General features: G+C 57.0%; 2 protein-coding genes across 6 annotated transcripts; one reads left to right on the forward strand and one right to left on the reverse strand.

Moving 5' to 3' along the window:
* Positions 1 to 43: 43 nt before the first annotated feature.
* TBC1D17 (TBC1 domain family member 17) lies at positions 44 to 13,114 on the reverse strand. 3 transcript variants are annotated; one of them, XM_082435913.1, is made up of 17 exons: positions 12,896 to 13,088; positions 12,357 to 12,455; positions 12,073 to 12,147; positions 7,454 to 7,577; positions 6,470 to 6,677; positions 5,873 to 5,999; positions 5,611 to 5,769; positions 5,116 to 5,244; positions 4,926 to 5,029; positions 4,308 to 4,402; positions 3,733 to 3,849; positions 3,539 to 3,639; positions 3,361 to 3,460; positions 1,777 to 1,874; positions 1,494 to 1,610; positions 860 to 946; positions 44 to 778 (listed from the first exon to the last, which is right to left on the reverse strand). In XM_082435913.1, the coding sequence occupies exons 1-17, from the start codon at positions 12,914 to 12,916 to the stop codon at positions 572 to 574; spliced, it is 1,968 nt and encodes a 655-aa protein (XP_082292039.1). In that variant the 5' UTR covers positions 12,917 to 13,088; the 3' UTR covers positions 44 to 571. The 3 variants fall into 3 exon arrangements, with proteins under 3 accessions (XP_082292039.1, XP_082292040.1, XP_082292041.1); XM_082435914.1 differs by having other exon boundaries at positions 5,873 to 5,984; positions 12,896 to 13,076; XM_082435915.1 differs by lacking the exons at positions 44 to 778; positions 860 to 946 and adding an exon at positions 954 to 1,084 and having other exon boundaries at positions 12,896 to 13,114.
* Positions 13,115 to 13,240: 126 nt separating this feature from the next.
* On the forward strand, positions 13,241 to 21,621 carry AKT1S1 (AKT1 substrate 1). Of its 3 annotated transcripts, none has more exons than XM_082435985.1 (5): positions 13,241 to 13,393; positions 17,321 to 17,706; positions 18,809 to 18,886; positions 18,980 to 19,149; positions 20,563 to 21,621. In XM_082435985.1, exons 2-5 carry the CDS (start codon positions 17,328 to 17,330, stop codon positions 20,704 to 20,706), a joined length of 771 nt encoding a protein of 256 aa, XP_082292111.1. In that variant the 5' UTR covers positions 13,241 to 13,393; positions 17,321 to 17,327; the 3' UTR covers positions 20,707 to 21,621. The 3 variants fall into 3 exon arrangements, with proteins under 3 accessions (XP_082292111.1, XP_082292112.1, XP_082292110.1); XM_082435984.1 differs by lacking the exon at positions 13,241 to 13,393 and adding an exon at positions 13,933 to 14,035; XM_082435986.1 differs by lacking the exon at positions 17,321 to 17,706 and having other exon boundaries at positions 13,300 to 13,393.
* The last annotated feature ends 171 nt before the right edge of the window (positions 21,622 to 21,792 follow it).

Consider the following 21,792-nt stretch of genomic DNA (forward strand, 5'->3'; position numbering starts at 1 on the left):
CACAGCGGGATCCTTATGTAAGTAACAAAAAGCCCAGCTGACATTGGGTTAAACACGAGTTTATTTTTCTCATAACAAGAAGCTGGTAGGCAGGGCCCCAGAGGGAACAGCCCCGAAGGCCCTTCCATCTCGGTTATGTCCGGGATGTGCCCCTGCACCCCAGCACCCCATCCTAACTCCTCCAAAAGCCCCAGACTCAGGCAGGTAAGGGAGCCCTGCCTCCACAAACCGCCACCACTCACCCCCAAGGGGCCTCCTCTTAGGCCTCATTGGCCGGATCAGGGTCACAGTGGTCAGACATCGACTCTGCACAGTGGTCAGAGGAGACCACGAGCCACCACCCCCGCTCCATCCAGAGGCAAGCCAACATGGTGGCCTCCCTCCTCCACCTACTCGAGGCCAACTAGATAGGAAAGTGTCAGTTTCAAGAAACCAGCTAAGAGAAGGGAGGCCTGGTGGAGAGCCCCGCCCCTCTTTGCGCCTCCCCTCCCCAGCCTCCGGGAGGGGCGGGGTCGTGGGGGGGAGCTGGATAAAGTGTCTGGTACTGAGCAGGCCGCCTCGCCCACCACAGTTAAGAGTCCGCACATTCCTCCTCTTCCTCCTCCTCCGGCAGGATCTCCAGGCTGCTGTCAGGCTGCGGGACTGTGTCCGCGGGGGGCGGCGGAGCTGGTGGGGCGCGGGTGGGCGACAGCGGCAGTGGGGAGGCAGGTGGCGAGGGGCTCTGGGGCTCTGCGGGGGGCGCCAGGCCTAGGATCTCCTGCACGTTGTGGGGCAGCTCCTGGAGGGTTGGCGGGTAGGAAGCGAGAAGTCAGAGGTTTGCTGGGGGTTGGGGGGCTATCGGGAGGGGTCAGGGACTCACCCGGCAGGAGGTCAGCTGCCGGTAGAGGGCCTCGGCCCGCGTCAGCACGTCCTCCACGCTCAGCTTCATGGTCAGCTCGTTGATGTGCTGCGGGCGGGGGTAGGTCAGGCCTGCCTGCCTGCAAGCACCCAGCCACCACCGCCCGAGCGCCTACTCTGTGCCTCGTGCCGGGATACGATTGAGGGAAGGCAGACCGGGCTGGCCCTCTTGGGGCTCACAGTGGAGCTGGGGGATCAGGAGAGGTCATGTTCTCTCCGGCTGCTTGCCAGGCACAGTATTCAAGGAAGGAAAAGGGCACCGAGCCCCACCGCCGCGGCCCCGCCCCACATTAATGCACTGGGGCAGAGGCAGGTGGCCCACTCATGCATGGGCCACATGCTCTGTGAGGACACTGCAGGGAGCCAGGGATAAGATGGGGTAGGAGACAGACAGACCCCGTCTCCTGGCCACCGTGCTCACAGCTTAGCCAATCATACTTTCAACAATCCTATTTTGAGTACCTACTACCGAAAGGTACTGTGGCACAGGGGCAAGGCCAGCCTCCATGGAGTTCACACCCAGGTGATGTGTCTTCTCCACACAGGTCAGGATGGGCAGGGGGAGGGAGGGGACTGGGAGGGAGCCAGGGTCTCACCTTGAGGATCTCATTGGACCCGAAGCCTGAAAGCATGAGCGTGTCCCGCTCCATGTCCAGGATGGCGCAGGCCACCAGCAGGTGCAGGCTGGGGCCAGGGAGCCCCGTCCACAGCACCTAGCGGTGCCCAGGGGAGGGGTCACTGCAAAGCCTCTGCCTCAGGTCCCACCCAGGTCTGCCCCACGCCCTGCCCACCTCCCACCAACCTCCCTGCCCCACCCACTGGCAGTACAGCCAATCCATTTCTCCTTCTCAGCCCTCCCACCCAAACTGGCTGGCTCACCTCCCACAGCCGAAGGACATCCGGGAAGGGGAATTCCCTCTTGAACCAGATGAGCAGCCACCGGAAGCAGAAGCAGAGAGAGCCAGAGTCCTGGGAGTCTAGGGGAGGACAGCGGTGGGAGGGGCAGGCACTTGCTGAAAGCAAGCTCAAAATCGACTCCAACCCCGCTCTAATTCACAGGGCGCCCGGTGGTCGGACTGGACTCTAAGAAGTCACCCTGGCTGTAAGAACCCGCACGAGTCCGGGCAAGTGGAGGGGGCGCTTCAGAGCGGGCGCAGGGATGCTCGGCGTCAGCAGGAACCTTTCCCATCCTGCCTTCCAGGCTCCAGATGAAGTGAGCTAGCCCCGTGGTCCCCACCCTCACGTGGAAGGGAGGCAGTAAGACCAGTCCACTCAGGGAGAAAAATCTACTCAACATCCAAAGCTGGGGGAGGTGTGAGGAAACTGGCCCTCGTGTACACTGCTAGCAAAAACGTAAGCTGGTAGAACTTTCTGGGAAAGCAGTGATGGAGACAAATGTTTCAAAAGATGTAAAAATATGTACTGCACTGGATACAATATCACTTCTTGGAATTTAACCTAAAAAAATAATCCACGAATATAGATTCATTATGGTGAAGAACTACAAATAACCTAAAAGTCCAGCAGATCAGGTTAAATCTATTCTTATACATCATTAAGATGGACAGAACACCATGTAGTCGATAAGACTGATGATATAGGGCTTCCCTGGTGGCTCAGTGGTTGGGAACCTGCCTGCCAATGCAGGGGACACAGGTTCGAGCCCTGGTCCAGGAAGATCCCACATGCTGCGAAGCAACTAAACCCGTGCGCCACAACTACTGAGCCTGCGCTCTAGAGCCCACATGCCACAACTACTGAGCCCACGTGCCACAACTACTGAAGCCCACGCACCTAGAGCCCGTGCTCTGCAACAAGAGAAGCCACCACAATGAGAAGCCCGCGCACCACAATGAAGAGTAGCCCCCGCTCGCCGCAACTAGAGAAAGACCGCGTGCAGCAACGAACACCCAACACAGCCAAAAATAATAAATAAATAAATAAATAAGCTTATCATTATCTGCATTCAAAAAAAATAGTACGAGCAACAGCAACTTTAACTTTCTTTTCTTTACGTGAATTCCCTGCATTTTTTACATTGAACAAGCAATGCAGTCAAATTTTAAAGCCGAAATGCAGCAGTCCCCGCCCCAGGAGCCCAGAGAGCCAGTTTCCAATCCCAGCTCAGGGGTGATTGGAGATAAGAGCTGGTTGGAGATGAGGAGTGTGAGGAGCTGCGCCCAGGTCCTTCATCTGAAAAGTCTGACAGGACACGAAGGAGCCACCTCAGCCGGCAGCAGGGGCACGTCTGGCAGGGGTAGGGGACCCACAGCTGCATTCGCTGAGGTTTTGCTCCAAACTGCAGTCCTGCTTTTACATATCAATTCTGGGTTCTGTGGGGATGTTTCTCTTGTTTGCACTATGTCCAAACATCCTGGACATTGTCTGTGGCCACTCCCAGAGACTCTGCAGCAAGGTCTGTGGTCCCACCATCATCCCCTGCCTACCCGCTGAGACACGTACCCAGGAAGTCGCAGAGCGGAGGGTCCAGCACCCTCAGGAGGAGCAGGAGTTGCCCGAGTTGCCGCTTCATTGTCTCCTGACTCTCCTCAAAGTTCCCATGCTGTGGGAGGGAGGGCCACGTGAGGAGCCAGACCCCAGCTTTTGAGGGGGCCTGTCTCCCACCCCTGCCGAGCCTCACCACGAGCTCCATGAAGCCACAGAAACACCAGAAGGCATCCACCTCGTTCTGAGTGACGTAGAGGATCGGGGAGAGAAGGTCACTCATGCCCTGGACGTAGCCTGGGGGGACATGGGGTCAGGTCCCAGCCGAGGCCTGCAGTGCGCTCCCCCCGCAAGGCCAGCCCCCAGCAACTCCCCCGGGCTGTGCCGCACCGAGGTCGAAGTGGTACATGCAGTAGGTAAGGAGAATGTCGTTCAGCAGGCCCAGCCCCGGGTTCTCGGGGCCCTCGTAGAATTTGTTGGTCCTGTCGGTGCGGCTCACATCTCTCTCTGTGGGGACAGGGGGCAAAGTGCAAAGGCGTGAAAGGTGCGCCCTGTCCCTGCTGGCCGGCCGCCAGCACACCTAGGCAGGTGTGGGTCGTCCAGAGACCATCTCGAACGCTCTCACGTGAGGTGCTGTGCTTCACGCTCACCAGCTCGCCACACCCTCCCAGCAGCTGACAGTTACTAAACCATCAACAGATGGGGAGACTGAGGCCCAGGGAGGCAGAATCACTTGCCAAGATCTCACAGTGAGTAGGTGGTAGATTTGAACCCACGGAGCCTGGCTCCCCTCCCGTGCTCCCCCAATCCCCGACCCCAGGGCCACACATCCCTGCTCACCCCCATCTCACTCCCCCTCCATCCCTACAGATGGCCTCGCTCCTGCTCTCAGGGAGACAGGGGGCTCCCTCGGGTCCCTCCCGGCTGTTCCTGGTCTCACCATCCCACCCTTGCCCCCCACCAACCAATGAGGCTGCGGTATCCATGCAGCAGTGAGTTCCTCCGTTCCTGCTCCGGGCTCACAGATTTCCACTGCAGCTTCATGCGGAAATACTCGTCCCTGAGGGGAGGGGTGAGATGTAGGGACACCCCCCCCCCCCCGCCTCCTCATCCTACAGGGCTCAGCCTAGGTCACCGCCCCTGTGCTTCCCCTTCCCCACATCTCTCATGACACAGAACACCCTGTGGGATTTTTTTGTTGTTGTTGTTCAAAGTCTGTCACCCCCATTGGACAGAGAGCACCAGGGGCAGGGACCGGGACACACGGCAGAGGCACAAGATACACCAGGAACGACGAGAGGTGGCCCCATGGGGTTAGGAAGCCCGCTGCAAAGCGGTGACCACTGAAACGGCACGGCGCCCAATGAAAACGGCATCGGAGATGGGCTACGGGCCCTACAGGGGCAGGGCCTGGCCCACTGCCTCTGTCCCCGCTGTGCTCAGGTCGACGGCCCGTCTGTGCACGTGTAGCGCACCGGTGCCGGGCCGCCCACTGGGACATGCTGTTGATCAAAAACCTCCAGTCGACTCAGGAGGCCAGAGGCTGGAGCGCAGCAGGGGAGGAGCCACGGCGTCTCACTCACGTTTTCTTGCGCACGTGGGCCTTGTGCTCCTCGGCTGAGCCCTCCCAGCTCAGGTACCCCAGGAGGAACTTCCAGGCCTCGCGTCGCAGGCTGGGGCTCAGACCCTGGAGGGCAGAGGGCAGCTCAGATGGGCCTCCCCTTGGCTGCCTGCCGACCCTGCCCAGGCCTGCCCGCCCACTCGGCTCCTCACCCCCGAGAAGATGCGGGCTTTCAGCTCAGGGACCTGCTGCAGGCGGCCCTCGGGGCCCACGTGGCGGGCCCACTCCTCCTCTGTGACCGGAGGCGCCCGCTCCACAGCCGGCCTCGGCCCTAGCTCCACCTGGGGGACACAGGACGAGTGAGCCCAGGGCCTCGGCCCAGCAGTGCTCCCCAGCCCCACCGCGGGCCACTCCGAGTCAGCTCAGAGCCCTTCTTAGCTGCACGGACGGACAGAACGTTCGGGGCGGGAAGCATCTCCTTGGGTGGGTCAGTGAAAAAGTCACCCCCCAAGTCAGGAAAGCCCCCCCAGTAATAACAGGCACCAGGTGCACAGGCTAAAAGCACCTTCCACCAAGTCACTCATGAAACCCGATGAGGGCGGTGCTGTTATTATCCCCATCTCAATGGGGAAACAGAGGCCCAGGGAAATGCAGTCCCATGCCCATGGTGACAGCCGAAGAGCAGCAGCGTCCACCCTGATACTCACACAGGAAATGACCTCGAACCCAGGCTCGGGTTCGTCATCGGGGCCTGGAGGCAGGTCAGGGGAGGCCCCCTCCTGGTGCGGCTGCAGGGCTCCCCGGAAGAAGTTGGTCACACGGGAGAAGCTGCTGAAGGTGGTGGAGTAGGGGTCCTGGAGGAAGCGCTGGGGACAGGGCCGAGGGGCGGTCACCGTCCACCCTCCCCGCCTGGCCTGCACGGCCCGCCCTTCCCTGCCCACACCGGCCAGCCCGGCGCCGGGGACTCACAGACACCACGTTGGAGCTGTCCTGGTCAAACAGCTGGAGGTGGTGGAAGGAGCTGGAGAGGGCCGAGGAGTCATGCGGGAAGACGAGGTAGAGGCGGGAGTCCTGCGGGGAGCTGCGGGCAGGGCGTCTGGGTGACACACACGCAGGGTGCCCCGCTTTTTTTTTTTTTCTCAGTGTCCCGACTGCCCTTGGGGAATCCCTCATCTCAGGCCTGAGACCACAGCTGGACCCCAGGGATGGCACAGGGCCCAGGGCTGGTCAACGAGGGCCTTCCACCTCCCTGGCCAGGGTGACTGACTCAGGGACAGGCCAATGAGAAGCAGCCCCAGGATGCTGCTGGAATGTGGGAAAGAGGTGCTTTCTACCCACCGGGGCCCCCAGAGAGTGACAGCAAACTCAGAAGGAAAAAGAGCAACTCCTTCTGTGTTCTGGGACCCGGGTCCCGCCTGATGTCAAACTGCCCTTTGATTTCACGGTTACACGCGCCTCTCAAGTCTCTTTTTCCTGCCTTTAAATCAGTCTGGGTTGTATTACTTTCACAGCCGTGAGGGAATCAGGCTGCAGCCCTAGAGGGGTGGGGCCTGGGACAAGGCTCACCTGGCCAACAGCAGGTAACGGCTGAGGACGCGGAGCAGGGCGCGGGTGCCCCCGCGGTGGAAGTGCAGGGCGGGCAGGGAGCCTCCGGCCTGCGTGACCAGGACGAGGTATGCCCAGCTGAGGCCCGGCTTGGAACGGCGGATGGACTTGAGCTCCCCCAGACTCACGGAGAAGGCCCAGGAGCCCCGGGGGGAGCTGGGCTCTGCACCTAGGGGGACAGCAGCGTCGGAAGCAGGCGGGGGTCGGGGGTCGGGGGCGGGGAGCCAGAGGCGGCTCAGGCATCTCCTCAGAGCCCACTGCGAGCCAGCCCCAGGCCCTCTGGGAAAGGAACCCAGTAAAACTGGAGGGGAGCCTGGGGGACGCGTGCCTGCCCCCAAATCTCCCCAGGCTCCCCACATCTGTCCCCTGCACCCCCCAACCCTGCCTGTCTCACCTCTGATCCTCTCTTCACTCTAGACCCCTCTCAAGCCACAACAAAAAGGCTGTGGTTTCCTAAACACACCTAGTGCCCCACACCTCTGGCCTTGCCCCCGCTGCTCTCTGCAGGGAGAGAAAACTCTCAAGCAGCCTTCAGAGCTAGGCTGTGGCACCACCTCTTCCTGGAAGACTTCTCTGCCCCCTAGGGGGCTAGATACCTCCTCTGGTGCCCCCAGCACCCTGTGCGACTCCAGGATGGCCCGAATTACCCTGTCACCCTGCAACCGTCACCGCCACAGCCTGGAAAATTCCATGGGCAGGACTTACGTGGAGGTGCCCACAGCCAATCAGGGAGCCCGGCCTGATGAGCAAAGCTGCAAACCCCAGAGACGCCGGCCACGCTGGACCTGGGCTGGGGACCGCCCTGCACCCCTCACCCACTCTCCTGGGACTGGAGGCCAGTGTGGGCGGCCATCTTGACCGTGGGCAGCAAAGCCCATGGAGCCATGACCACTGAGGGTAAGTCATGTCTCCACCTGCCCCCCCCGGGGCACCAGCTTAGTCTACCTCTCGTGGGCTCTGAGTGGCGGGGCCGTGGCCGCACGGTGCTGATGACGGCCCAGTCGGGTTCATAGCCGGGGTCAAAGGTTGGTTCCTCCTCAGAGGTGCAGGAGTCTCCCCCACTGGTGTCCTTGGGGGAAGACAGGAAAAGAGACTGAGGGACTGTGGATTCAGAGTTTCCAGATCTGAGCCTCGAGGCCACCCTGGGAGATAGCCCCATTGAACAAAGAGGGAAACTGAGGCACAAAGAGGGCACAGCACTTGCTCTCAGGGTCGGTCACCCAGTGCAGCCAGGGAATGTGCCAGGACTTGAAGCCAAGTCTCATGGTGGCTCTAACCAAAGCACCCCCACGTGGAAAGCAGACAGCTAGGCAGGGGTTGGGGTGCTTTGCAGTCAGACTGCCGGAGGTTGCTGTCCTTAAAATAAGTAGGTAGTAGTTACTAGAGTAATTCAAATCACGAACACAATCAGATACCACTTCACACCCACTAGAATGGCTAGAATAAAAAAAGACAGGCAATAGCAAATGTTGGTGAGGATGTGGAGAAACTGGAACCTCTTACACTGCTGGTAGGATTGTAAGATGGTGCAGCCACTGTAGAAAACAGTCTGGCAGGTGCTCAAAAAGTTAAACATGGAATTACTATATGACCCAGCAATTCCGCTCCTAGGTATACACCCCAGAGAAATAAACATGAACACCCACACAAAAACCGACACATGAATGTTCACAGCAGCATTATTCATGACTGCCAAGAAGTAGAAACAACCCACTGTCCATCAAACTGATGAATTCACAAAATGGGTAGATCCATACAATAGAATTTTATTCAGCAATAAAAAGGAAGGACGTTCCAAATGATGCTACAATACGGATGAACCTTGAAAGCAACCTAAATAAAAGAAGCCAGTCACAAAGAACCACACAGAGTATGATTCCATTTATATGAAATATCCAGAATAGGCAAATTTATAGAGACAGAAAGTAGATTAGTGGTTGCCAGGAGCTGGAGAAGGGGAGTACAGGTACAGGGTTTCTCTCAGGGATGATAAAATGTTCCGGAATTAAACGGTGGTGATGGTTGCAAACGTGTGTGAATACTACAAACCACTGAATTATGCACTTTGACAATTTTAAGTTTTCATAAAGCTTGAATTTTTTTGAGTCTGATGGTAAGTGAATTCTATCTGAATAAAAGAAAAAAATAGCTGGCTCGCATTTTGTTATGAAAATAACATGAAGTGCCCAGCATGGGGCCAGCTGGTGGCTGCTTTTATTGACATGAGCTCAGGGGCCTGTTGGGCAGATTCAGGGAAACCATGCAGAGCAGGGCCATGCTGAGGGTCAGAGTGCAGTAAAAGCCGATGATGCTGGCCATGAGCCATGGAGGAGGGCAGGGAGGGGACAAAATGTGTGAGGATTGCAGCAACTGTGAAAGAATGCACAGCTCACGTATCTTCTTCCTCTATGGGAAAGGCTAGAAAGGTAAAAATTTCCCAGGCTCCCCTGAAGTTGCGTTCCAGGCACAAGAGCCTACCAATCAGATGCACTCAGATCTACAAAGTGGAAATTAGATAAGGGCAACTTCCTGCCACTCTGGCTGGTGTTTGGCTGACAAGGAAAAAGGAGTCGTCTTATCTCTGTCTTCATCTTCCTGCACACAGAGCGGTAACTGGGGCAGCAGTGGGGCCGATTAGCAGCTCTGATGGTAGTATTCTCGAATTTGACAACTCTAGTGACAGTCCCATTCCCTACAGCCCTGCCCTCACTGGATGGCAGCTCCCCTGGCAGGTCAGTTCTGCAGTGTCAGTTCTATTCCTCCAGCTTTTGTAAAAATTCTGTAAGCCTCCACGTCTTTGCATTTAACCCCTTGCTGCTTAAAGTAAATGGAGTGTTTTGTGACTCCTGCAGTAAAACCCTGCATGATTAGAAAGACTCAAGACTGTGAGTCTACCCAACAGCCATTTCTGCTGGATATTCCAGACTGACAAGCCAATCCCACAACAGAAGCTGAAATATCCCAATATCCACTTTCCCAGCCTTCCCTGCATTTCTGAGTGGCCTAGGGACCCAACTCTGGCCAGTGGAAGCTGAGGGCACATCTGCAGGGAGTTTGAAGAAGGGAATTCCTGATAAAAAGGCACCTACAGGAGTGAACACCCTATTCAGGTTAGCCTCTATGTGCTGTCAAGGGAGGACATGGTGTTTGGAACTGTGGCAGCCAACCAGGGACATGAAAGGAAGGCCAAGGAATGGCAGGGACACCTGTCCACAAGCTGCCAAACCAGACCTTGGCAAAGCCATCTGTGCCCTCCCTGTTTTGTGACATGAAGAATTTGATAATTTTGCCAATGTTTACACAAAATAATGATAATTAGTAGTGTTGTCTATCGAATATTTGCAGCTCTCCGCCCCTCGGGCATACAGTAGGATTACAGCTCATTGAACTCTACTGGCTGAGTGGAGACATGCAACTCGTTGTGGCCAAAGGGCTGGGATATATCACTTCCAAGATGGACTGTTTAACTGCCAGGGAAAGACTTCTAGAGATCTCTTTCCCTCTGCCACAAGGAATGAGACCTTTAAGGTGCTGGCTGCTCTAGCAGCATGCTTCCTTGAGTAATCATGATGAGCAGAGCTCTTTTGCCAACCTGAGATACACATGTAGAGTGAACAAAAACAGTTAAAAAGGCTGGAGCTCCAGCAGCCCTTCTGGACCAGAAGGCAGCCTTAAGGACAGATGCCGCATGTTGAGGACGGATGCCACATGCTGAGGATCACAGAGCAAAGTTGGAAGGAAGCTGAGTCATTGATAACATATGAACGTATACTGCTGACTTCTGGGCTTTGTAAAAAGAGAGAAATGAGCTGTTATCTTGTTTAGGTCGCTGGTATTCCTGTTTCTATTACGTACAACCAAATGCAACTCCTAACTCATGCGAAGGTTTCTGGGAAATCTCTTGTTTTTCCTCATAAAAAGGACAGATATGATTGGTACCCTGCTGGCCCCTTTTTCCTGCCTTAAAAGGCAGACGCAATGGCTGCAGCTGAAGTGGTCATTTAAACACCACTAGAGCAAGCACAGTAGGTTCTCAGCAATCCAGGCCCTGATATCACTAACCAAGGACAGCAGCCTCATACCTTTTGGAGTCTTATGAGGTGAAAGAAACAAACTTGTTTGCTCACTGTGTTGTCAGCTCAGTTTTGTGTTCCTTGGAGCTGAATGTATCCTGAATTCATATGTGCCCTTCCCATTGATGCCCATCTCAGTGGGTTTCTGTTATTTGAAAATAAGAGCGCCAAGGAGAACAGCAATATTCTCAAGAAAGGCACTCAGACTGCCTGTGAGGTTGGTGAAAATGCAAAATCCTGGTTGCTGCTGCTTCAACTTCTATAGGGGAGACTCTGGAATCTCCATTTGAAACCCCAGGGCCCCAGCTGAGGCTTCATCCTCTCTTCCTGGCCCATCACACTGGCCTCCTCCCCGACCTCCCAGCCCCCAATCTCCCTCCATTTGGTCCTTCCATCCATCTCCCACATGACCCCCCAGATGGGGCTTTCCATACCCATACCTTTCCCCTCCCAAGGCTCACCTTGGTCCCCAGAACAGGGTCCAAGCTTCTCAGCCAGGCATTTCAGGCCCAACCATCTTTCCAGCAAAACCCTCTACAGAGATGTCCCACGTTCCGTTGTGCCCTGAAACACCCTTCTTCCTGCTGTCCCTGAAACATATTCTTTTGTTTTTTTGGCCGTGCTGCGTGGCGTGTGGGATCTTAGTTCCCCAACCAGGGATCGAACCCGTGCCCCATGCAGTAGAAGCACAGAGTCTTAACCACTAGACCACCAGGGAAGTCCCCGCTGAAATATATTCTTGCCTGCTTCTCAACTTTAGAGTCCCAGCCCAAATGTCTGCTCCCCAGAAAGAGACGTGCTCTGGAATCAGTATGTTTGGGTTCAAATCCAAGTTCCAGTACTTCCTAGCTTTTCTGACCTCAGGAGAGGATGAGAGGATGAGGCTTCCTCTCATCGTGCCTCAATTTCTCAAAAACAGAATGAGGGGTGAGGGAGGACTTAGGCAGTGTCTGGGTTGGATTCAACTCTGGGTCCCAGCACCATGCAGCACAAGGGCCTGACAAGGAGACATCTGGAAATGAGAAGGGCGAGCTCTTGTACCCGGGGAAAGAAGGAATCTTGGCGAAGTGGATGAGTAGCCTCTGTCGGGTCTTGTTCCCTCTCTGGACATGATGGCAGGACTGCCCAAGAGAAAATGCCACACTCCGTCAAGTCCTTATGGGCTGAGAGCCCGTGGAACCTGAATCCACAGGCTGAGTTGTCCTCTTGCACCCTGGCAGAGCTCTCCCAAGAAGCAAAGGGGGTGAGGAGGCAGGCAGCTACCCCCATGGCCACAAATCTCAGAGCGTCTACTTTCTTTCCGTGAATGGGCATCTTCAGCCCCATTTCACAGAGAAGAGGAAAGTGAGGAACAGAGAGAACTTAGGTCCCAACCAGGACCACACATGCTCCTAGGGTTGGTCTGGAATTGTATTCAAGTCCTTCAAATGCTTTCCACTGCCCCGACCTAGAAAAAAGCAAGTGGAGAAAGGGGAAGCAAGAGTAGCCTACCTTCTTGGAGAAGAAGATTTGGGTGGAATCTCCAGCCTCCTCTACAGGAGCCCAGTGCAGGAGGACGTCATTGTCCTGAGTGAAAAAAAGAGGGGTTGGGGGGGGGGCTTCCCTCCAAACTCCCCAAACCGTATTTCCAAACTTCCTCCCAGTTCTGGACCCTCAGCCTTAGAAAGCCACCTCTCCTTCCTAATGTCTCATTGCTGACCTCCACACTATACTCCTACAGATGTCGCCTCCATCCTGCTCTGGGCCTGCTCGAGCCCTGCTCTCTCCTGGCCTACCTTCTCCACAACACGGATGACGCCGGCGATGAGGGAGTCCGGGTCTTGGTGCTTCTTGGCACTGGTGTGCAGGTACACGCCTCCTTTCTCAAATACCACCTAGGAACGGGACCATTGAGGGGCGGGACCCAAGCGTGGGAAGACACTCAAGGGGGCGGGGCCCTAAAGAGAGCCAATGGGAGCAGACTCGGGGGAGGAGCTATTCACCAGGGGCCGGGGCCCGGGTACATTTACCTAGGGGATGGGGCCCGGAGTGAAGCCTGTATAGATCCAGGCTTCTCTGGCACTCCGGGGGATGGGGAGGGGAGAAAGGGGGAGTGCATTCCAAACTGGGCGAGGCCCAGGGGGCGCGGCTAAATGATATGGGTCTCCCTAGGGCAGTGGAAGGAAGGGTGACAGCGCGTTTATTAAGGGAATGGTGTGCTTGTTAATGAGGTGCTGGGCTCCCAGAGTCCCTGCAAGGCCTGAGAAAGAAGCAGACCACCGGAGGGCGGTGTTTCGCATAGACAGAAGCGAAAGAATGCGTCTTCAGTGCTTACCCTGTAACCGGCGCCCTCCATAGCCGCGGCCGAGGCCTCACTGCCCCGGCTCCCTCCTTTTCCGGGTCAGCGTGCTGTCACATCCGGATAGGAGACTCCCCTCAAGCCCAGACAGTGGTGGCGTCCCTATCTGTTCTGGAATAGGAATGGGTGTAACCATTTTTCAGAATGGGGTGGTTAAACTTGAACCACGAGGTTTCAAGTCACGTCACAGACGTTAAAGGTGGAGCGGCCAGTGCGCAGGCACAGTAAAACAGTCCTAAAGGAGAAGTAAACAAGGGGGCGGGTCCAAGAGCTCCACCCCCTCGCTCAAACTGGCTCCGAAAGGCCTACTCCTTTCTCCATATTGTGTACTGGCATCGAAGCCAAAGAGATGCCATTTTGCTCGAGGGCACGGACAAGGCCGGTCAGCTGCGGCCATGTTAATGCGGGGCAGTCCCATCTCTCTGCGGGGCGCGAAAGCAAGGTCCTGGAAGAGAGAAACAGTTAAAGAAAAAGGTGAGAGGAGCTGTACATCCCACGAGGCCCCGAAGGACTCGGGCTAACGGGATGAAGCCGTCAGTATCCCCGGGGACGAAGCGGTCCCAGACGAATTCCTGAGTCACCGACAAGAGAAAGCGTTCTGAGCCGCCATATTGAAGCTGGGCAAACCGAAGCAAGAAAGGATGCCATGTTGGATCTTTGCCAGCCTTGGTGCTGAGGGGGATAGGCTGGAGAGAGAGCCCATATATACATTATGGGCAAATGATGCCAGGCTGGTTGCCATGTCATTAACGGGCCCTGCTTTCCACCAGTTCTGTGGAAGAGGTTATTATGGGGGAGGGACGTTAGGTCGCTTGCATTAGTATACTGTGGTCCTGAGTGTGCGTGCGCATTTTCCCCGTATTTATTGGGGAAATGTTTCCGAGCAAGCTGAAGCTTTTCTTTCACCATCTTTCTTATGGGCACCCTGCCGTCGCTATCGCCCCACTGTGATCCGGCGAAGCCCCCGTGGCCGCCATGTTGGTCTCGGGCGGCCGGGATAAGGGAGGCGGAGTGTGCAGATTGGAGGTGGGCCAACCACGCGGAAGTGACGCAAGGCGCCGCCATGTCTTTTGAGGGCGGCGACGGTGCCGGGCCGGCCATGCTGGCTACGGGCACGTGAGTGGAGGCGGCGTTGTGAACCGCGGTGTGGGGAGAATTTGGCAGTCCGGAGGAGAGGGGCGCTGGGAGGGCGAGCCGCTCGCGGGAGGGGTATAGCCAGCGTAGATCAGAGGGCAGAAATCGCCCAGTGACCCTACGCTGAGCGCTGGAAAGGTGTCGCCCGCGGGAACCGTCGTGTCTGACCCGAGGCAACGCTTAGACAGCCTTATCCTCCGGTCTCTAGACCCACTAGGATCTTTACTTTGGCCGTGGACCATGTCCACAGGGTCGGGGGGTTACTCGGTGGGGCCTCGGGGCGCCCCTCACCCGTCCAAAGGAGGGACTTCCGGTCCTGGCCCCCACCTGGGCGGGCTTTCCTGTTTTCTTCCTAGAGAAGTGGGTCTTTCCCTGGACCCCCGGGCGAAGTGGGGACTCTGAGCGGTAGAGAAAGACCCCAGACATTAACCTGCCCCCGGCCACTGGGTGCATCCTCGAGTTCCTCCCACCTTGGGGCGGGGGAGGGGTTTACTTTCAGTTTGACAGGTGGTTGGAGGGGACTTCGCTAGCATCCCTCATTCCTTGGGGGGCTTTTCCTCTTTCCTCGTCTCTTCCTGGAGTCACTTTCCTCACTTCATCTCCTCACCTCACCCTAAAAGGCCAGTCACCTTACCTGTCCCTTCCTCCTCCTGTGGAGGACAGGTCTTACCTCCCTCTCTCCCTAATCTTGAACACCTCCATTTGGGGGGAGGGGGGATCTTCCATCTCTAAGCTCCTTGGAAGATACAGGACTTCCTCCGGAAGCTGAAGGGGTGGGAGACTCTCCTGTGGGGTACTTGGCTTGGCTACTCTCCTGTTGGGTAACCGACGCCAGAGAGCTCCCAAGCCTAGGCAGAGAGGTCTGAGTGAATCACCCTTCTCCTCTTTGAGGTGTGTGGGACCCTCATGACCCACTCACTCCCACTTCACTCTTTTCAGCTATTCTAAGCTATAGGAGTTTGATCTGCTCTTAGAGATGTCGTCTAAGAGAGGAGTTGAATCTTGGTGTCCCAAGGGAGTGAGAGCCCCCTGGCCTAGCACTACAAGGCTTTGTGACATTGGACCAGTCATTTCCCTGCCCTGAGCCTCAGTTTCCTCCATCAGATGGGGATGACCCAAGGAGTGGCTGTGAGACCCTGTGCAGCTCCCAGTTCTGTTGGGTTTTGGAGTCAGGCAGACAGCAGTTTCACCCCACTTCTGCCCTTTCTAGCTGTGTGCCTTCTGACCAGTGCCTTAAGCTCTCTGAGCCTCACTTTTCCCATCTGGACTAGGAGATCATAAATCTTTCCTCATAAGGTAGGCAGGATGGCATTTGGGATTAAGAACAGGTTGCCAGATCCAGGTCCCAGCCGTCCATCTCTCTAGCTGAATGACCCCAGGCAAGATATTGAATCTCCCCGGGCCTCCGTTTGCAACTGTAAAGTGGGGTGATCATAGCTCCTCCCTCATAGGGCTGGTGGGAGGGTGGAATGAGATTGTTGATGACACACTCGGGTCCCTGCATAGCCTGTGGGAGGTGTGGTATAAACTTGCTTCAGGGTCTGTCAGGACTGGTACTGGTTGTGCCTCACTGCAAGGGCTTTGTACTCAGTGAGCTTCAGCTGCCTCATATGTAAGGTAACAGCTCCCACCTTTGTGGGTCAGGTAGGAGGGGAGATGACAGGTACAGAGTTCCTGCACAGAGTAGGTGCTCAGCAAACACTGGCTTCTATGATCTTGAGTCACAAAGGGCCTGCGAATTGAAATCAAACTTCTACAGCCCTGGAGGGCTAGATCACAGCCCTGCTTGAATCCCTCCAGTGACGGGGAGCTTGCTGCCTCTCTGCGGAGGCTCCTCAGCGGCCCAGCAGGCCTAGCTCAACCACTGGTTTACAGGGAGAAGACAGGCACAGAGAAGGCCATTCAGTGGTGCAAGGTCACACAGCAGTCAGGGCAGGAAGCCAGGCCCCTTGTCCCTTGTTCTTCTCACCTTGTAAGGAGATGCATCCAAGCCGATTATCTGCTTAGGGCAGACCTGTCCTGGGGCCACGGATCACTGACCTCGGGTTGCTCATACTCTGATGGAGGAGGCAGCCAGAGGTACAGCTGTCACAAGCTCGTGTGACATGAGCTATAGTGGAGGTAGCCCAGGGCATTGTGGGTCTAGGGAAGGCATCTGATCCATCCTGCGGGTCAGGGAAGACTTCCAGAGGACCTGCCGGACAGTCTTGTAGGAAGTGCAAGAGCTTTGTGGGCAGAGGACAGCCAGCACCCCATTTTCTGCTCAACCCCCGCTCTCTGAGACCTGGCATGTGCTGGGCAAGGCTGGTGTCTCAGAGATGAATCTGACAGGGGACGCCCACACTGGCTGGGGAAATGGATGTGGATCTAGGCAGTGCTCCCAGAGGGATATGTGCTAGAACGGGGGTCACTCAGACATTGTGGGAGCCCACAGGTGGGGAGGGGCCAACCTGAGCTAGGGGTGAGTGCAGGAGTGACAAGTACATGGACGACAAGTGGTCCAGGTAGAGGGGGTCCACCTTGACTGAAGGAGCGTGTAAGGATGTGAGGCCGGGGGCAGGCCCTCCAGTGTCGGGCTAAGGGGCTGTGACCTTGTCCTGGGGATGCGGGGGAGGAGCAGAGGCAGCTCCAGGGGTAGAAGGACCCCCTGGGGGGCTGTGTGCCAGCTGGACTGGAGGCTGGGGCGATGGTCCAGGGCAGCACCGTCCATCAGAAATATGATCTGAGCCACCTGTATAATTTCAAATCTTGTTTGAGCCACATTAAAAAAGTGGAAAGAAAACAGATGAAATTCACTTTCACCCTATATTTTATTTAGCCAGCATAAATAAATGTGATCATTTCAACATTTAATCAACTTCAGATTGCTCATGAGATATCTTACATCCTACCTTTTTGTGCTAAGTCTTGAAAACCCCGTGTGGATTTCACACTCGTGGCACCTCTCACTTTGGATCAGTTACATCTTAAGTGCTCCCTAGTCACATGTAGCTGATGGCTCCCGTATTGGACAGGGCAGGGCCAAGAGGAGAGAGCGGGGCTGTGGGGACGAGGGATGGGGCTGGGGGCTGAGGACAGGGCCTGGAGGGCTGGACGGGGAGGAGCCCTGGGGGAGTAGGGGGCCGGGGGAAAGATGCGGAGCTCTGCTGGGATCAGGTGGAGAGGAGGGATGGGGGTGGAGTCCAGGGGCTGGTGGACACACGGGGCTGGGTGTGGACGGCGAAGTCAGCGAAGCCTCAGCCCACTGTGTCGTGCTCTGCCCCGCAGGGCGCGGATGGCGTCGGGGCGCCCCGAGGAGCTGTGGGAGGCGGTGGTGGGGGCTGCCGAGCGCTTCCGGGCCCGGACGGGCACGGAGCTGGTGCTGCTGACGGCTGCGCCCCCCCCGCCCCCTCGCCCGGGCCCCTGCGCCTATGCAGCCCACGGTCGAGGGGCCCTGGCCGAGGCTGCCCGCCGCTGCCTCCACGACATCGCCCTGGCCCACCGGGCTGCCGCCGCCGCCCGGCCCCCCGTGCCCCCACCAGCACCGCAGCCGCCCAGCCCTGCACGGAGCCCACCCCGGCCTACCCTAGCCAGGGAGGAAGATGAGGAGGACGAGGACGAGCCAACGGAGACAGAGACCTCTGGGGAGCGGCTGGGCGTCAGCGATAATGGAGGTGAGAAGGGCAGGGGCAGGGGCCGGGGTGGTTCTTGGTAAGTTGCCTCCTCAGTGGGTTTTTCTGGAGGGGTACAGCTTGCTTGTCTCTGAGCCCTAATGTTCATGGAAGCTGCAGGCTTGCCTGTGACTCACTCTGTGACCTTGAGCGAATCATTTCTCTTCTCTGAACTTCAGTTTCCTTCCAACACGTCCGGGGGCCAGCTCTGTGCTGGGAGATGCTGGGCACAGAGAAAGCCAACTTGGGGTCTTTTCTCTAGGGACTCTGGGTCTGGCCAAGGAATTGGAGTCCTGACATGAAGCAGTGCCCTGTGGAGGCCATGGCGGGGGAGGGAGCCTCCTGAGCCGGGTGCATGAGTAGAACAGAACTTGTTTCCAAATCTGGGGTGCCTAATGCCTGTGAGAGCAAAGACAGGAGTTAAAGAGGAGTCAGGGATACAAGCAACAGCTGAAGAAGCAACTAGCTGCATTGGGGGAAACGTGGAGGTTGGATGCTTCCCAGAGACTGCACTGTAACATTAGGGCTTTGAAGAGTGAGTAGGAGTTCTCCGGCAGTGGGTGGGTGGGGGATCCAGTAAGTAGTTACTCATTTGTTACTGCTACTACCAATGGCTGACTTCCTCACTGTTGCTGGAGAAACCCGCATAGAGTTAAGGGCACAGACTCTGGAGCCAGGTGGCCTGGGTTCAAATCCTGGTGACACCACTTATTAGATGTGGGACTAAGGGCAAGTGAGTGAATCTCTCTGTGCCTCCAGGTCCCCATTTGTCAAACAGGGATCATAATCATCTCATATTTCTCTCAGCCTGTATTTTGAGTCAGTTCATCCCAAACAGATCTTACAGACTTCATGTTCGTCCAGCCAGTTGCTTTCACCTGGGGATGTACCACATAGAGAGAAACTGGATTTATTTCTGCCGAAGGCCAGTCAGATAACCAGGGGAAAGGTGTTCGTGGAAGAGGGAATAATTATTCCAGAAGCCCCGAGGCTTGCAAGGGCCTGGCCAGTGCAGGGAACGGGGAGGCGGTGGCAGTGGCTGGAGTCTAGAGCGCATGGAGTCCAGCGGGACTCAACTGGCCTGGGCCTCTAATGCCATCCACAGGACTCTTTGTGATGGACGAGGATACCACGCTCCAGGACCTGCCCCCCTTCTGCGAGTCAGACCCTGAGAGCACGGATGGTGAGTGTCACAGGCTGTCCCCATCCCTGGAGAGGGGGGTGGGGAGCTGGGAGGAAGGCAGGGACAGAGGCTGAAGTCCACCTTCTCTCCCAGATGGCAGCCTGAGCGAGGAGACCCCCGCTGGGCCCCCAGCCTACTCAGTGCCCCCGGCCTCAGCCCTGCCCACACAGCAGTACGCCAAGTCCCTGCCCGTGTCCGTGCCCGTCTGGGCCTTCAAGGAGAAGAGGACAGAAGCTCGGTCATCCGATGAGGAGAACGGGCCGGTGAGGGGCAAATGGGAGGTGGGGAGGAGGATGTCAGGAAGGGCTCAGAGCTGTCTCCTCCAGGAAGCCCTCGGACGTGGATGCCACGTTTCTCAGGATTGATCCTCCCCTCCTACTCATAAGGCTGGCTCTTGGGCTAGAGCCCTGCAGTTTTAACTATCGCAGCCTCGTAATGTGCCCCAGTGCCTTGTAGAGAAAGCAGCCTCTCCTTTCCAGGAACAGCTCCACTTATAGAATACGTGGTCTGCACAGGGCACAAGTATTTTAGTATCCCCTCTGGATGGGGAAACTGAGGCCCAGAGGGGTCAGATCACCTTCCACCCCCACCCCACATATTCCTGGCCCCTCCTGGAATTTGTGCCACCTCCCTTGTCCTCTGTTCCTCCCTCCCACACTGTCCTACACATGGAGTTCCTGGGCTGGCCTGGGTGCGTCCTTATCTCCCATCACTAAAGCTCCCTGAAGCAGAGGGGAAACTGAGGCACTGAGAATACACATGACTTCCTGAGACTCAGCCCGTAAGGGGCAGCGCTGGGATTGGAACCTAGCTTACTTTTGGAAAAGAGCTATGGACTTGCAGGGAGGAGGCCTTGCATCCCATGGTTCCCCCTCCCTGTGACACCTCTCAGTGTCCTCATTTACAGACTAGCAGGGCCCATCAGCTGCTGCTGTCCTTGTTTGTCATTGGTGGAAACACAGTTAATTAACTGAACCTTTGAGGCCTGAGTGCTGGGTCCTGGGCTGGCCTCCGAGAGGGCCCGGGTCCAGCTTCTGTTCGTGGCCTCTCCCATTCCGCTGGACGTCAGGCCCAGCTCAGGGTGACAGGGGCCCTAAGGGAGGTAGTACTAGGTGCTGGGGCTGCAGGCAGAATGACAGGACCCCTCCCCAATGGAGACTGACAGGGAGAGGGCTCCTTTCTCTACGGCGCTGGTGACATGGTCGTTCACCCTTCTTTAGCAATCACTATGCTGATTATCTCAGACCCTGTTATCAGCCCCGTTTTTCGAAGGGGAGACTGAAACCTAGGGAGGTAAAATCCCTGTTGACAGCTAGTGGGTGGCAGAAGCCTGAGTAGAACCTGACTGAATCCCGAACCCGGATCCTTAGATGTGAGACCCTCTGGGTGCACACAGCTGTGATGGTCAGCAGACAGGCAGCACTTCCACTATGTGGAAGGACGGCGGTGAGACAGGCCTCTGTGTGTGCACATAGGAGGCCGAGAATGGGGGGAGGAGAGGAGCAGGAAGGCTCTTGGAGGAGGTGGTGTTTTGAGTTGGGTGGCAGAGCCCTAAATGGAGCAGGACAGGGTGAAGGGCCTTCCTGGCCGTAGGCATCGCAGGGGCAAAAGTGCTAGGAGGGGACCTGGAGCCCAGGGTGTAGGCTCTGACCCCGTCCGTGTCGCCGTTCCCGCAGCCCTCCTCGCCGGACCTGGACCGTATCGCGGCGAGCATGCGCGCGCTGGTGTTGCGGGAGGCCGAGGACACTCAGGTCTTCGGGGACCTGCCGCGGCCACGGCTCAACACCAGCGACTTCCAGAAGCTGAAGCGGAAATACTGAGGCCCAGGGAGCTTCCCGGCCCGGCGTCCGCCCCACCCCCACACTACACCCCTGCCCCGCCCCCGGGGCCCGCCAATCCGAGTCAGATCCGGGACCGGCCTCCCGGGCCACCAGGATTGACCAGCCCCTGCCAACCCCCGCCGCCCTTCCAGCCCACGACCGCTCCCGCGCGGATGAGCGAGGCCTGTCCAGTTTCCCGATTGGGTCTGTTTTCTCTCTGCTCAGCGACAGATTCTTTCTATTAAGGGATTGTCTCGCTCCCCGATCGGGGCGTGGCTAGTTGGCCAACTCCGTCGTTTTCCGCCTAGCAACAAGGGCTTTGCTCGCACGGCATTGGCTCCATTCCTGAAAGAGCACAGTCAAGCTCCAGGATTGGGTAGTGGCCCTCGACTTCAGCACAGTGAACGGGCAGCTCCTTCACTTGATTGGCTCGAACACTGTAAAGGGCTTGACCAATCTCCCGAGAGAGCCATCACCCTTCCTGAGTTCCCCCACCTGATTGGCTCCACTTCTGGGGGCGTGGCCAACCCTCTTCCTGTGCCCAGGATTGGCCTGTGGCCTTAAATTTACGTTCTTTACACTACTGGGGCTGGGGTCGTCTTTTGCCGAAGTCCAGACAATTGTCCCTCTGGCCCCCTCAGGGATGGCCCGATCCTGTTCCTGCGTCTGACACCCTCTCATTGGTTCCATCCCACAACAGCCTGCCAATCAAACCCGTCCTTGCATCCAGGACGTTACCAGCTCCCGCCCCTCTCCCCCCACCCCCACAGGTGCCTTAAAGGGCCCTCGTCCACCCAAGGTGGGGGGCAGGGGGCCTCACTCTCCGGCCCTGGTGTGGGGGAGAGAGTGGAGGGTCGGGATCGGGAGTTGGGAGGGGCGCTCTGAGATTAAAGAGCTTTACCTCTGACAAATGAGTATGAGGTGTGTTGTGGGTATTCATTTAACATTTTCTGGAGCCAAATTAGCAGCGTCTCATTGCTTCTCAGTGCAACGCTGGGAATGGGACTCGTCCCCATTTTACGGACAAGGAAAGAGAGATTCACGGGGTGGGAGGAAGGATTCCATTCCTGTATGATCGTGGAGTCC

This window comes from Balaenoptera physalus (assembly GCF_965194825.1).
Source record: "Balaenoptera physalus genome assembly, chromosome: 19".
Lineage (NCBI taxonomy): Eukaryota > Metazoa > Chordata > Mammalia > Artiodactyla > Balaenopteridae > Balaenoptera > Balaenoptera physalus.

Coding starts and splice junctions, on each gene's coding strand:
- TBC1D17 (XM_082435913.1), bottom strand. CDS start 12,916: ATGGAGGGCGCCGGTTACAGG. Junction 4,403..4,925: donor GCCCACGTGCGCAAGAAAAC/GTGAGTGAGACG, acceptor CCCTCCCCTCAG/GGACGAGTATTTCCGCATGA. Junction 3,640..3,732: donor CATGTACCACTTCGACCTCG/GTGCGGCACAGC, acceptor ATGTCCCCCCAG/GCTACGTCCAGGGCATGAGT.
- AKT1S1 (XM_082435984.1), top strand. CDS start 13,983: ATGTCTTTTGAGGGCGGCGACGGTGCCGGGCCGGCCATGCTGGCTACG. Junction 17,707..18,808: donor GGGCGTCAGCGATAATGGAG/GTGAGAAGGGCA, acceptor TGCCATCCACAG/GACTCTTTGTGATGGACGAG. Junction 18,887..18,979: donor AGACCCTGAGAGCACGGATG/GTGAGTGTCACA, acceptor CTTCTCTCCCAG/ATGGCAGCCTGAGCGAGGAG.